Below are 14,788 nucleotides of genomic sequence, written 5' to 3' on the forward strand. Positions count from 1 at the left end.
AGGGCTCCACGCCAGCCCTTCTCTGCTATAATGAACCTTTTTAGGTCATCTAAGCCAAGAACCTCGCGTTGCTAAGGACCCCATCGGTTACTTTAAGCCATTATCGTATTTTACTGTTTACACTGAATAAGCCCAGAGCATGGCACTCAGCCCATCACACATAGTGCAGTTTATCACCAAAAATTAATGAAGTCTGTGCCATCCCTCACTTCTAGCCATTAAATCACAGATTTGTTTAAAATGTACTGAAGTTTGTGACTTTTAATAAAGGCCATCTCAACCTTCACAGTTACACATCAAAACATCACGTCAGAATCATGCCCTCCTCACTACTTACTTTAGGAAAGGGATAGCACATAACATTCACTTATTTTTTCATGCTGCCACTGCAGCCATTCCTTTCTGTTGGAACAACTTAATGCAGAGCAGAAGGGAGAAAAGCAGCAACGATTTTTCTGAGCTAAAATAGACACAAATGCAGTGTGCGTATCGCAGGACATTGCCAAGCCAGCTCAGATACATAATATTAATATAATTGCTTTATTCTCTTCCCTCAACTAACATTAGTTTTCTGCTCCTGTAGAGTTTTCAGATTAATTTGTGCATGAGGTTTTTTTTTTTTACCAGGTTATCTATTTACCCGCTTCGGCTAATTTCAGAGCCAATCCCACATTATATAACTGAACATGATCATCCAAGTTATAAATGATAAATTCCACCACGAGGCTTGATAAAAATCTTTATTGCCGTTTTGGTTTTTATTTCTTTTAGATAAATAGATTTTTTAGCATCAAAATGTCTTCATTGATTTTTACGTTTAGGCAAAGCTATTCATGAAAATTAGTGAACTAGGACATGCATCATGAAAGAAGCACAGCACAAATCTGCTGACACCAACCTTCAGCCACGTCTTAGAGTCACTTGCAGCTTTTCAGTCGCACCTCTGTGCCGTCTTCCCTTGAGACAGAAAAATTGTTTCTGGAGGATATAAAGTTATCTGCAATATTTCTAGCATTTTACGAATGTTATAAGCAAGCAATGAAAATATTCTGCTAAAAAGCCATCACTTCATTCAGACTCAGGATACACAGAGCAAACTCATGCACTCAGGTGTAGCACCAACGCTGCGTCTCCTGTACAGCGACTGTCAGGCACTTCCAGGGGAATAAAATCGAAGCAGTTGCTAATACCTCACAGTTCCTAGCGCTAAAACACAAGCCCACTCGGATGTTACACAAAAGCAACCAAGACGTGTGATTAAGCCAACCTTTTCAAACTACATTTTTCTAATATAGCAACAGAAACTTTCCATATAAATGGATATTTAGCGTCTGTGCAGATTGATCAAGCAGGAGAGTGTACAGGAGAATAAAACATTTTTTTTTTCCCCCTCTCCTTTTGCAGTTTTCAAACACGGCAAGTCTGGTGGATTCGTAACACTAATGCAAAACGGGAAAATGAAGAGAGAGGAGAAGCAAGTTTCATTAACAGAGAGAGTCCTACATAAAATATACTGGAGCTGATGGAGGAAAGGAAGAGACAGCCAAGATGTTCAGCTGCAAGTGGAGTCCAATTTGATGCTCAGCGTGAGTTTAAAGGGAAGATTTTCTCAGCCTTAAAATAAAAGAGCAGTATCAGGCACGTATGGGGCAGAAAACTGTCGTCACAGAAATGGATTGTGCCGGGCTCGGGAAAAGCGAGAGTGGCAAAAGTAGCTCATTTTGATGCGCTACATTTATAGATGTGCTCATTTGAATGCTCCCAGGAGGACTGGCTTTATGTGTCCAGACAAAATATACCAGCATCCTAGCACGCGGTATCATGAGGACAAAACCTGAGCACAAAGGAGATCCACCACAGGTTAACTGGGAATTTTGCCTTTGGAATTTGGGGAGCAGACCTGATTTCCTGCCAGCAGATCCCCTGACATCCTTGATTTCTTGTAGTGCCAGCCCTTTGACATAAACAAATTGCTAACATCAAGGACCTCATCCTGCTTCCACTGAAATCAATACCAGTTTTGTCATTGGTTTCACTGGGATCAAGGATTCAATCCTGCGGATCTTGGAGTCAATAGGGTTGGGGTTTTCTCTGCATAAGTACGGTTGCGTTAATACCGCAGGATGGGCCTAAATTATATTGATTATTTTGATTTAAAGCCTAGCATAAAAACAGGATTGGGGAAAGAAAGAAATGTTAGAGAAGGTGAGTTTTGAGCAGCGTACCTTCATGGTGCGCACCGCGTCAGCGGAAACTCAGCCGGAGTACAGACGGCAGCGGCACAGCCCCAGGTAGCCAAGTCCATCGGAAAGCACTGGGGGGAAGAGAGAGAAGAAATTCACCATGGAGATCCTTTTTCATCTGCTCCTTCTAAAGGAAACCTTTGAGTTACTTGTTCTTTATTAAAAATAAACAAAACATTGACAGAAGAAATTATTGTCACATCTGTACACACAGTAATTGATTCTGCTTCTTTGCTGCTGCTTCTTTTCCCTCTTCTCCGACGCGGGGTTGTTCTGTGTTTCTGTAACACTACTGGCAAATGAGAATTTATTGTACGTATGTTTGCGTTCCACTTAATGAAAAATACACCTATATTTTCAGATAAACTTTGTTAGTAATTCATGAGGTAAGTGACTATTTATGCTAATAAGGGAGAAATATATTCTCAAGCATAATGCATTACATAAATTTGAATGCAAAATGTTCAATTATGAAGTAAATACAGGTAATGCAAATACTAAATTACACCCAATAAAAATATATAAAGAATGTGTCTTCAAAGAGAGAGAGGCTTTTATTTGAGTCTGTGAGTTGTTTAAAGAGAAAAGAATTAATAAATACTGAATTACTCTTATGATGATTTAGCTCGTAACTCACCAATCCATAACGACTCCCAGTAATCACACTGTTGTTTCGTACCCTCCGATGTAAGGCAGGACTGTTTCCTCAGCAATTTTATCCCTACCAGATTATCTCGTCTGATTCTATTAATTCTCTCCCATAAATCTGCTAACAGTGATATGTGATTTACTTACCCTGTTAACTGATCTGAAGACTGTTAAAAGGATTTATCTAGCACTGCACCTAGGAGCAGTTTATGCCTTATCACTCTGTTACTCTGAAGAAGTCTTTCTGAAATCAATTTGGCTGGTTTCGTAGTTAAATTCAGCGGACACTGTTTAGTTCTGCACCATAAAATAAGACACTAGATAAACAAAAGGAGCAGTAACTGTACGTAATGTGTTGGTCTTGATATGTGTTTAAGTTGTAACAAATTACACTCGGAGTCCATATAACTCATAACCTGCACATCTGCGTCTGCTAAATCTTCTGTGTTAGACGCACGCACGCACTCTCCGGCGATGGAAGGTGTTGCGTATGCTGCTGGCGTGCTCATCACGGTGCAGGGCGATCGGAGCGTATTTGGAGTTAATGTTTCACGTCCCCCCTGCGCGATTTGTCAGAAAACTCTCCCGCAATAAATATGCATTAGTTTGAAGGCTTATGAACCAGGTCAGCAGCAAATTGGGAGCAAGCAGGGCTCCCACGTTATGGCGTTGAATAGAGATGCTGTAACACAAACGGGAGCAAGAGGCTACGAGAGGGACGCTGGAGTTTTCCCTCTGCCTGGCTCCGGGCAGGATTGTTACAAACCGTGCTGGGAAAAGGGAGCAGTCTGGGGGAATTGGCCTGCGATAATTGTGGAAAAACTGGAGACTGAATAGCTCTAATTGAAATGAAAGTGTACGATTGTTAGGGAAGAAACACTGTTAATAGAGGACTGTAAATGTTTAGACACCCATTGTCAATAGCTAAATAATAAAGAAAAATACTACTAAAATGAGAATTATATAGTGTAGGGAGGAGAATGTTGCTTCTGAAGGTTATCCAAAAATTGCTAATAATCTTTTTTTCTCTGCTGCGCTGAACAGTAGAGACATTTTGGTGCAGCAGTTCCCTGCTAACAATCACACAAGAACAATATTGTACAACTAATAATTTTACTCGCTGTTCTGGCAGGTCAGAGCTTCAATTAATTCGCAGCACTTGCTTACATTGGTATCAATTAAGAGCCGGTCCCCATTAGCTCACACAATTTCATACTCTTTGTCTAGAGTTCAGAGTTTACTCAGGAAATTTACTCGTTTGCAAATGTAGCACTTTGAATCCTCACGTCCAAACAAAACTATTTTATGGAGTCGGAGCCACATTTCCACAGCCATCTATCAAACGGGCAAGTGAAATACTACAATTGTACATTCTGAAAAGCAATAACCTTTTCATTTAAAAATATTAGCACACATTTTATGTCTCTCATAGGTGAGCATGCTAAGTGATATACAGTACCACATTCATCTTGCTCAGGGAAAAAAACAAATACAGGGAATTGGACTGTCCTGGGGGGATTTATGCCGTGAGCCTGGAAGTTTTGTTGATTCCAACAACGTGAGGAAATAGGAAAGCCAGTCCGAGTAGTTAAGTTGTGTTAACTTTGTCATGAATCGCAGCCTGTAAGATAAAGCTAGCACACGTCCACGGCCGTGTGCGTTTCGGGACCGTGCAGAACTATAATTTTGTTAGTGATGTTAGTAGCATTTTTTTAGCTTGACAGAATTGCCTCTCTGATCATTTCTAGATGTAGTTATCTTCCTAAACTTGCAGCGTGCCCTACCTTTTTTAGCTGCCAGGAACAGTACATGCTCTATGACTTTCAGATGTTAGTACTGGCACTCGTACTGAAAATGGCATAGTCAGGGGATGTTACCCCTTCGTAAACCCGCTAGCCAAGTACTATTTCCTAAGCAGAGATTCTCTGGCTGTTGCAAACAATGATTTTCACAGTCGGCGAAAAATTACCCGGAGACTTGCCCGCACCGACGAAGTAATGCCCTGTGCGCGGTTATAAATAGCAAACTCCGAGGGGGAAGGGACGGGGCGAGGGGAGAAGGGAGGATTTGAAGTACAATGTTCAAGAAGCCGGTTTAATATATGACCAAGTGTCAGAAGTCAGGTTTCTGAGAATTACTTTTCAGATAAACAACTTTATAGCACTGCACTTAATCTTACTTACTGGAGACATCTCATTTATCACGGAATTACAAGCAACTTTAATTCCATCGATATTCCCATAAAGCCCGGTCGGAAAAATCGAGCCCGGCAGCCCCAGAGGCTGCGGGTTTGCCCGCCCGCGGGTGCAGCCGGACCGGGGGCCGGGCGGGGACCGCGGCCGCTGCGGGGGCTGCAGCCTCCCCGACGGCGTGGCCGGGCCCGGGCCCGGCTGCGCTCCCGCGGCCCCGCTCGGCACTGACCTGCGGACGAGAGATGGCGCTGTCGAGGTGCGAACCGAGCCGCTCCGCGCTCCGCCGCGCCCGGCCCGCCGCTTCCGCGGAACCCCCGGCCAGGCCCCGGCAGTTGGGGGGGCGAGGGGGGAGGCTGAAGTAAATACGATTAGGCCTAAGTGTATTCAATTAATTAGTCCGGGGCAGCAGAACAAGCGCGGAGGGGCAGAGGCTGGCGAACTTGTACCTCCTGGAGAGGGGGGGCGAGATGAAGGAACCGGTGCCCCGTAAAAAAAAATAACCGGTGAATGGCAGGGGGGCTGCGGGGGAACGGAGCGAGCCGGCACGGGCGGGTACCAGCACAGAGGAGCCCTGTGCCTGGCCCTCCCCGGCCCGGGGAAGCTCCCCCGCGCCCTCCGGTGCCCGCACCGCCCGGGCACTCCGCCCCGCGGCAGAGCGCTCGCCCGAGGACGCGCAGGGCGGCGGGGAGCGCGGTGGCCGGGGCTGTCCCGGCGCGACTGCGGAGCGGAGCGGAGCGGGAGGAGCGGTCCCCGTCGCGGCCCCGTCCCGCACCGGCTTACCGGTGAGTGCGGCGGGCGAGAAGGGGTTAAGCCGCTCCCCAGCTGACAGTCAGCTGATGGGGCCCTGATTGACAGCTCCGAAAAGTTTCCTTGTTTCTATACTATTATGCTAATGAGGCCGGGACGGCGGCAGCCCATTGGCCCGGCCGCCGAGTGCATTTCCCATTTGACGTCAGGAGCGCTATAAAACTCAGCAATGCTTTTAAACTCTCCTGCTGGATGAAACCTTTAAAATATTTTTCATCTTCTTGCTGTAGCTTTGGGGTCGAGGTTTTGGTTTTTTTTTCTTTCGCTCTTTTTTTTTTTTTTTTTAACTAGTAGTATTATTATTTCGGTTGCGATCTCGACTTTGATTTTTTTTTTTTTTTGTCTTCGCTCTTTTCCCTCCTCCCTTCCCCGATGAACCTCTCTTCTCGCTCTGCACTTTGCATGAGAAAGCCCAGAGGAAAGGCACCATGAAGTGTTAAAAATAACAAAACAAAACAACAACAACAACAACCAACAAAATTTACTCGCGACAACACCAGCTAACACTTCCAGCTGCAGTTTGCAAGCTGCAAAAGAGAGAGAAGAGAGAGAAGGGAGGGAGAGAGGAGGAAAAAAAAAAAAGAAAGGAAAAAAAAAAACCTCCTTTATGCAAAAGGCGAATAGCAAGAGCCCCTCGCTCTGATGCATCAGCGGCAGCGGAGACTCTGCAAAGGATAACGCGGAACGGGAGCGGCCGGGGCGAATCGGCGCGGAGGCTGCCAGGGGCCGTGGCGAGAGGCAGCGGCGGGAGAGCGCGGAGCGGAGCGGAGCTCGCCAAAAACCAAGCTGGCTCACCCGGTGGCAACTCAGAGCAGTCCCCTCGCTCCCGGAGCGCACCCTTTCTGGAGGACTGTCAGCAGCAAAAGGATGGCATCGGAACTGGCAATGAGCAGCTCCGACCTGCCCACCAGTCCCCTGGCCATGGAATATGTTAATGACTTCGATCTGATGAAGTTTGAAGTGAAAAAGGAGCCGGTGGAGACCGATCGCATTATCAGCCAGTGCGGCCGCTTGATCGCCGGGGGATCGCTCTCCTCCACCCCGATGAGCACGCCCTGCAGCTCGGTGCCCCCGTCCCCCAGCTTCTCGGCGCCCAGCCCCGGCTCCGGCTCCGACCAGAAGACCCACCTGGAAGACTACTACTGGATGACGGGCTACCCGCAGCAGCTCAACCCGGAGGCGCTGGGCTTCAGCCCCGAGGACGCGGTGGAGGCGCTGATCAACAGCAGCCACCACCCGCTGCCCGCCGCCTTCGATGGCTATGCTAGAGGGCAGCAGCTGGCCGCGGCCGCCGGCGCCGCCGGCTCCGTGCCGCCCGAGGAGATGGGCTCGGCGGCCGCCGTGGTGTCGGCGGTGATCGCCGCGGCGGCGGCGCAGGGCGGCGCGCCCCACTACCACCACCACCACCACCACCCGCACCACGCCGGCGGCGGCGGCGGCGGCGGCGGGCACCCCCACGCCGCGGCGCCGGGCAGCGCGCCGCCCTCCTCCGCCTCCTCGGCCGCCGGCTCCGGTGGCGGCGGCGGTGGCGGCGGCGGCGGCGGGGGCGCCGGGGGGCTGCACCACCCGCACCACGGCGGCGGCGGCGGCGGCGGCCTCCACTTCGACGACCGCTTCTCCGACGAGCAGCTGGTGACCATGTCGGTGCGGGAGCTCAACCGGCAGCTGCGGGGCGTCAGCAAGGAAGAGGTGATCCGGCTGAAGCAGAAGAGGAGGACCCTCAAAAACAGGGGCTATGCCCAGTCCTGCCGCTTCAAGAGGGTCCAGCAGCGGCACGTCCTGGAGTCGGAGAAGAACCAGCTGCTGCAGCAAGTGGAGCACCTAAAGCAGGAGATCTCCAGGCTGGTCCGGGAGAGGGACGCCTACAAGGAAAAGTACGAGAAGCTGGTCAGCAATGGCTTCAGAGAAAACGGATCCAGCAGCGACAACCCTTCCTCTCCAGAGTTTTTCATGTGAGTTCCCACAGCCTTGCCACCTTAACTAAAAGTTCTCCCTGGGAGTTGTTGTTGGGGGCTTTGCTAGAGCGACCACCCAGCTTGCCACCTTCTATTACTTTTTTTTTTTAAAAAAAAAAAAAACAAAACAAAACTCAAAACAATTTTAAAACAAAGTTGGTTTTTGGGTTGGTTTTTGGTTTTTGTTTTTGTTTTCTTTTTAAGGTGGGCTGGCTCCGTGTTGGCCAACTTAAAGTTCTACACGAGTTTCTTTTCTGTTTATTATTATTATTATTTTTTTTAATTTTTGTGGGGGCTTGCTGTTGTGCTTTTTTTTTTTTAAATTTAAAAGATCCAACTCGCCACCAACTCAGTTCTTCATATGAAGCTTGCTCTTCTTTGAAACCTGCCATCCACATTATATATATATTTTTAAGTTCATGAGTTTTTTTTCTTTTGAGCTTGCTGTGTCCAAAAAAGTCAGATTTTTTTTTGCCATCCTGAGTTCTTCATATGAGATTTGAGCTTTGCAAAAAGAAAAATACAAAAAAAAATACAAAAAAAAGCTAAAATAAAAAATACAAAAACAATGTGAAATTTTTAGACTCCAGCTTGCTGAGTTCCATCAGTTTTTAGCGTTGTTGTGCAAAACTAGAGATATGCCTAGATCAACCTGCCAAAATCAAGCCTGCATCAACCTTCGGTGTGTTCATGTGAGTTTTGGCCTTAATCTGCCAAACGTGAGACTTTAGTCTGCCATTAGAATCCCATACTCATCTCATGCATTACGCTTGCTATTTTGTCTTAGCAACAATGAACTATAACTGTTTCGAAAGACTATGAAAAAGAGACATTATATTAATAAAAAACCCTGCATGCTGGTCATGTATGGTATAATTATTTTTTTTTTCTTTTGCTTGGAAATGGACTTTTGGAGACTATTATGGCATGGCATTCATCCTTTTGTTTTATTGCCTCATCACTTTTTTGGGTTGAAAGCAAAAAAGTGCAGCCTTTGATCTTCCTCCTCCTCTTCCTCCCCATTAAAGTTTGCATCTGCTCTAAAACTGCTTTGAGTTACTCAAAACTTCAGACTTCCTTTTAAATGCACTGAAGCATTCCCTCTCAAAAAACCTGCCAGAATGGATTTTGATAACCTAATGTGGCAAAAAAAAAAAAAAACAAAAACCCCAAAAAGAACTTTGGAAAGATGTTCAAAACCAAAATTCACATCCCATTTGCGGGGGGCGGGGGGGCATTGAAACCATGCTGTTGACTAAAACAGTCTAAAAATTAATTTTAAGTGATCTGCCCCATTTCTTTTTTCCTTTTGCATTTGGTCATTGTCAAATGTGGAATGCTCTGGGTTCCTAGTATATAATTTAATTCTAGTTTCTGTCATCTGTTAGCCCAGTTAAAATGTATGCTACAGATAAAGGAATGTTATAGATAAATTCGAAAGAGTTAGGTCTGTTTAGATGTAGATTTTTTTTTTTAAAGATTGATGCACTAAATTGTTTACTGTCGTGATGTAAAGGGGGGTAGAATTTGCAACGGGACTGTTTTAAAAAGTAGTTTATGCAGCATGTGCTTGCAACTTAAATATAAGTTGGGTATATGTAGTCCTTGCTATACCACTGACTGTATTTGAAAACCAAAGTATTAAAAGGGGGAGGCACCCCTGTTTATATCTATAGGGGTGTTTTACATTCAAAATGTATGGGTTGTTTTTTTTTTTTTTTTTTTTGAAATTGAAGTATTTGGGACTGAATTGCACTAAGATATAACCTGCAAGCATATAATACAAAAACAAACAAAAAAATTTACGAACCTGTTTAGAACGCTAATACAATTTATGCAGTTATAAAGATGGCATTACTGCACAGTTTTAAAATGATGCAGATTTTTTTACAGTTGTATTGTGGTGCAGAACTGGATTTTCTGTAACTTCAAAAATTCCACAGTTTTAAAGGCAATAATCAGTAAATTTTATTTTCAGGGACTGATATCCTGTCTTTTAAAAAAAAAAAAATGGAAAGTAAATCTTACCACAATAAATATAAAAAAATCTTGTCAGTTACTTTTTCTTTTACATATTTTGCTGTGCAAAATTGTTTTATATCTTGAGTTACTAACTAACCACGTGTGATGTTCCTATGTGCTTTTCTTTCATTTTCGACTCTACGGTTATATCAAAAGAGAGAATAATCTACAATAATAAACTGCATTTTTTTGATTCCGTACTCAGTTTCTTAGTCTGTAGTTTAAAGTTCAATAACTCGGAGGGCAGTACTTCAGCATGCTGCCTGGCGAAGGGGTGATGCTGATACCAGAGCTGGGCTCAATGATGTTCAGGAGGGGAGAAGGAAAAGGATAGCTTAATGTAAAATGGAAAATTGTCGCCCGCTAGAAACCAAGTTATCGCTCAGGTAGATGAAAAATGTGAGCTTTCAGGTGCTGCTTCTGACTTCTCAGTATTGCAGTGAGCTCAGTTTCAGTGACTCAGATCATCCCACCAGGTTTTAGGAGATCTCAAAGGGGAGGTCTGCTTAAAAACCTGATGACATGATATGGCCCTATATTTTGATTGTTTTATGATGGAGTGAAGTGAAAGGGAAGACTTCACATCCTCTTATCATCTGATCCCAGCAAAGCATGCCTGTCTCTAGTAAGAGATGACACTGCATCAGGCTTGGCTTGTCACAGAGCCACTTAACGCTAGATCGAAAGATTTCTTGCCATTCAGGTCCATACTGCCTCCTTTTTTCTTTTCTTTGCTTTTTTCCCCCTTCTTCTTTCATTTGCCCCGTAGTTTTCTTTTTTTTCCTTTTTTTTTCCTTTTTTTTTTGCTACAGGCCTTAGAAATCGCAGAGAGAACTGAGGAGCACAGAAAAAAAAAAAATCAAAGGACTTCCTCCAACTTTTGAGAGTTACTTGTCCTAAACAATCAATCCAAAGGTTAATGCTCTAGAAATGTTCAGGTCTCCGAGCCCCTCTTCACTACAGTTCTCCATGTCAAAGGGCATTTCGGCTTCGAAAGGCTCCTCAGGCCCTCAATCCAGTTTGTTTAAAGCCACCTTCCCCGAGAGCCTCCAAGTCTGTTGGCGGAGTCCTCTCCTGCTCTGTGAGTGGGATTATGTGCCCAGTTTATTTGAGAAACAGAGGCCTCTCCGAAGGATGCTCCAGCTGCCTCAGGATGGGGTTTTATCTCCAAATTCAGCACTTTTTTTTTTTTTTTTTTTTTTTAAAGCTTTATTTCCCCCCTGCACCGCTGTTGGTGTAACTTCTTCCCAGCTGTGAGGTCATCCCTCCCGGGCGCTGGTGGCACTGAAAGGAGAGGACCTGTTGCCATTCCTCTGCCCGTTCGGTCCAGCCCACGGCTTGGACTCCATCCTGCCCTGTGTGCCAGGTCAGGATGCAGCACCTGCACCCACGAGAGCCCTCATCGTCAGGTGCTGGGTGCTGCTGGAGGTCAGGCTGCTCCCGCGGAGGGGACGGACACGGAGGGGACCGGTGACAGCGAGCGTCGGTGGCCGTGGTCACCGATGTTGATGCTGTGCCTCGCTTCTCCCAAGCGCTGGGGCACCAACCTGCCCTTTGGCATCTGACCTGCTGTTGCACCAGGGTTTGAGTAATGGTTCAAGCTCCAGATTCTGGTTAATTCGAGTTCCATTTTCTGGTTAATGTGTAATCTGTGGGTAAACTGGTCGCTATTGGCCGAGCAGAGAACTATCTCCTCTCATAAAGACAGGGCTGCTTTTCATTTCTTCTCCCACCTTCTCTTCCCTGGCTGAGCCTTTACTGATGCCCAGGTTTTTTCGCAGGGAGTCACTTAGAAGCTTTGCTGCTGCCCTTGCTGAGAGCTCCCAAAGGAGCCCTGCCCCAAGGACGGGGCCTCTCCTCGGCAAAGCCCCCTCCGAAGCGGTGCACAGCCCCCGAGGGAGCACGGAGCCCCGAGCCTCCGGAGCGGGACCCGCATCTGGTCCAGCCTCATCCCCATGTCCCTCTGCCGCTCTGAGTTTCCCAGCAGGTCAAGTCAGGAGCGGGCAGTAGGATTTTAAAAGTATTGTGAATCGACTGAGTAGCGCAGAGCGAGGGGAGCACGGCTGCCTCCCTGAAGTATCTTCTTTCTCAGAGGAAAAAAAAAAAAAACCATCCTGTTTGAACAGCAATAAAAGAAATCCTTCCTAGAAATAGACTGAGTGCAAAAGGGAAAATTCCCATCACACACCCAACCTGAGAGGGAAAAGAGTTTCTCTATCAGTTTGACATCGTCATGACACATTGCAATCTTACTTTGCAAATAAAAAAAAAAAAAATGCAGCCTTCCTTAGGCTGCACTTCAATTTCAGCCTGAAACATGCCAACTGCCCAATTGAAGGGGGGGGGAAATAGATGCACGTTTTGATGTTCGCTAAAGCAAAGCGAGTATTGGGGTTCTCTGAATCATTGCAGGGGAGCGCCCACCTTTGCCGCAGGACTGCTTGCTGAGGACTAATTGGAACCGCTCTGCTCTGAATAACCTACATTCATTAATCACCCCTCGCTTGACTCTGGCCTCGATCCTGCTCCCATTGAGCTCGGAGGTACAATCCCTGGGGATTTCAAAGGGGAGCAGGATCCCCCTGTTCTCCTGCAGTTACCTCTGGCTAAAGCAGGGGGAACGCTGCCCGAGCCGGGCAATCGTGTGTGAAAAGGCGTGCGTGGTCCAGATCCCCCCATCACTAGCAACGTCCTATTTCTCCCATTGCCCTATAGTGCTTTCCCATTTATCAACTACATTACAAAGAACTTTCATGTGACTGGTGCCGGGAGATATGCACATGGAGAGCGGCCCTTGGCTGGCTGGGAAATGGTGTGCACTGCGGCTCAGCGCCCTCCTCCCTCCTCATCCCACCTTACCCTTAAGCCTTTTTTATTTTCCCCCTCTAAAATGAAACATAACCCTCTGCCCGACCTCCGGGCTTCTCAGCAGAAGTCCAAGAGTATTTTTGGATTTGTGCTGCAGTGTTTTCCCTGCTCAAGAAATATCATCCCAGATCGCATCCTAAAAAAAAAAAGAGGGGAGAAGGGAGGGAAATATCCCGGTCACACCAGTGTATATTTATTTCTTGAACAATTTCTCGCCACCGCTGGGCAGGCGCTGTGTGAGAAGCACCCGCTTGCAAACGGAGCGGTGAGAACTTCTCTTTATTAGAAAGTCTTCTTCACCCTTTTAAAACAAAAACGCCTGCGCTGAATCAAAATGCCACTTGAAAACTACCCCCACGCGAAACGTGGCAGCAAATTTTTAGTTTAAAAAATGAACTTTCCCAGCTCTTTTTTTCCTTTCCCTTCCGAAAGCTTTTGCGCAGCTGTTTCCTCCCCCTCCCTCTGCGTAGTGTGTAGGAAGTTCTTGATCTAGAATCATTCATAATTTTAATACCAATTTCTATTTGACATAATATACTAATATCAGATACAGAGTGTAGCTGCTTCCTGGATTTAGGGAGGAAATGATGCATATATCAGAATTATCTGCTCAGATGCCAGAACTACATTGGTGTCATTTCAGCATGTGCTGCATTGAAAGGAAATCCTCTATATTTATTACTCCGATCATCGGAGGAGCTAAATGGACCCACTGTTTCTGACACCTGTTCAGATGGCTGAATTTAAAATTTCACGCAGGAAAATTTAAAAAAAATAATCCTACATACTTCAGTGTTAGGAATTAAGATTTTTTTAAATAAACTTTCTTCCCTCCCTCGTTCCGAATCACTGTTGTGAGCGGCTGCCATGAGGCTTGGGCATTCCAGGGGTAGCTATGGAGAGTGGGATAGATTTTGTTTGCTCAGCCGGGACAAAAAACAATCCTGCTTGTACACACACATGCACACTCAAGCTGTCTGTAGTTAAATGCTTCAGATATGTGTTTTAAGCGCAGGTCTCGGTATGAATAACACGAGGTAGCACACACCCCAGGACGCGGCAGAGGTGAGCGGCTGTTGAGAGAATTCATCTTTTCGGGAGGGAGCTGAGCAACTCAACCACTTCACACTTTTAAGGTTCCTCTAACGAATTTTTTCGGGCAGAGCAGATACAAATCGATAGACTAAAATACTGTACACTCTGCTGCATCTAATTCTTGACTGCCTGAAATTGTGGGGGAGGACCGAGAATAACATTTGTCACTCTCCGAGGGCTGAGTGCATTCAGATTTGTGAGCTCTAAGCTGACACGATACAAAAATAGTCCAGGATGTGACTTAACTTTTCAAGTGAAAAGCAAAAGGCCGGGGATCGGCGAGGCCGTAGCCGGCTGTAACGGCAGATAGGCAGCCCCAGCCCCAGCTATCTCCCACTGTATCGGGCTGACCCGGCACGCTGTGATAACGTCCCCATGCCCCCGATGCACGCCGCCCGTATCTTATCGTTCTCTGAAATTATTATTTTCTTTTGCTGTTGGTGTACCCACTTTTTTCTTTTTCCCCCTGAAGTCTAGATTTTAAACCCGAGCCGCTTCTGAGGCAGCAGTGAAGTGTGCAGGCCTGTAGCTGTGGTGCAGCGAGTTACGGGGATGGAGATTGCCCTGCCTCTCTCCTTGCTTGGTTTGGAGCCCTGTGGACTTTGTGACATGATTTCCTTAGCTTTTTAAAAATTTTATTATTTTTTAATCCATCTCTATGAGACGCCTTGCGTGGAGGGAATCAAAGCCGGAGCAGAAGTTTGCTAGAAGTGTTTTTTGCACCATGCAGAAAAAAAAAAAAATACCCAGCAAACAACACATCGAGCAGTGTCTTCAAGTTTCCAGCGGGGGTAGGGAATGGCGTGTCCCTGGTGCCACTCTCAATTGTTAATTCATAAAGAAGCACAGTCCTGAAAAACGTTCTCAGCGGCCTGGCCCCCGTGAAAGCAGACGTGTCCGTGGCTGGGTACGGAGGCGGCCGGGCTCTACACCCCATTTCGGCGGGAGCGCTGCCGTC

The 14,788-nt window shown here is 46.3% G+C and overlaps 1 protein-coding gene and 1 long non-coding RNA gene across 4 annotated transcripts in view; one reads left to right on the forward strand and one right to left on the reverse strand.

The window, feature by feature from the left end:
* Window positions 1-760: 760 nt before the first annotated feature.
* Window positions 761-2,660, reverse strand: LOC147599088 (uncharacterized). The gene is made up of 3 exons (XR_015260051.1): window positions 2,226-2,660; window positions 1,107-1,206; window positions 761-957 (listed from the first exon to the last, which is right to left on the reverse strand). It is a non-coding gene; the product is annotated as an uncharacterized LOC147599088 (long non-coding RNA).
* A 2,900-nt stretch (window positions 2,661-5,560) lies between these two features.
* The window catches only part of MAF (MAF bZIP transcription factor), a 190,532-nt gene continuing 181,304 nt past the window's right edge, over window positions 5,561-14,788 (forward strand). The window contains exons 1-2 of one of the 3 annotated variants that reach the window (XM_086757959.1): window positions 5,561-5,865; window positions 6,302-7,842. In XM_086757959.1, coding sequence (XP_086614085.1) covers window positions 6,758-7,842 — 1,085 coding nt within the window. In that variant the 5' untranslated portion in view covers window positions 5,561-5,865; window positions 6,302-6,757. Of the gene's footprint in view, window positions 5,866-6,101; window positions 10,068-14,788 lie in introns of those variants that run through there. The other 2 variants (XM_086757958.1, XM_086757960.1) reach the window with 2 other exon arrangements.

Source organism: Chlamydotis macqueenii, chromosome 13 (assembly GCF_036417535.1).
Source record: "Chlamydotis macqueenii isolate bChlMac1 chromosome 13, bChlMac1.mat, whole genome shotgun sequence".
Taxonomy (NCBI): domain Eukaryota; kingdom Metazoa; phylum Chordata; class Aves; order Otidiformes; family Otididae; genus Chlamydotis; species Chlamydotis macqueenii.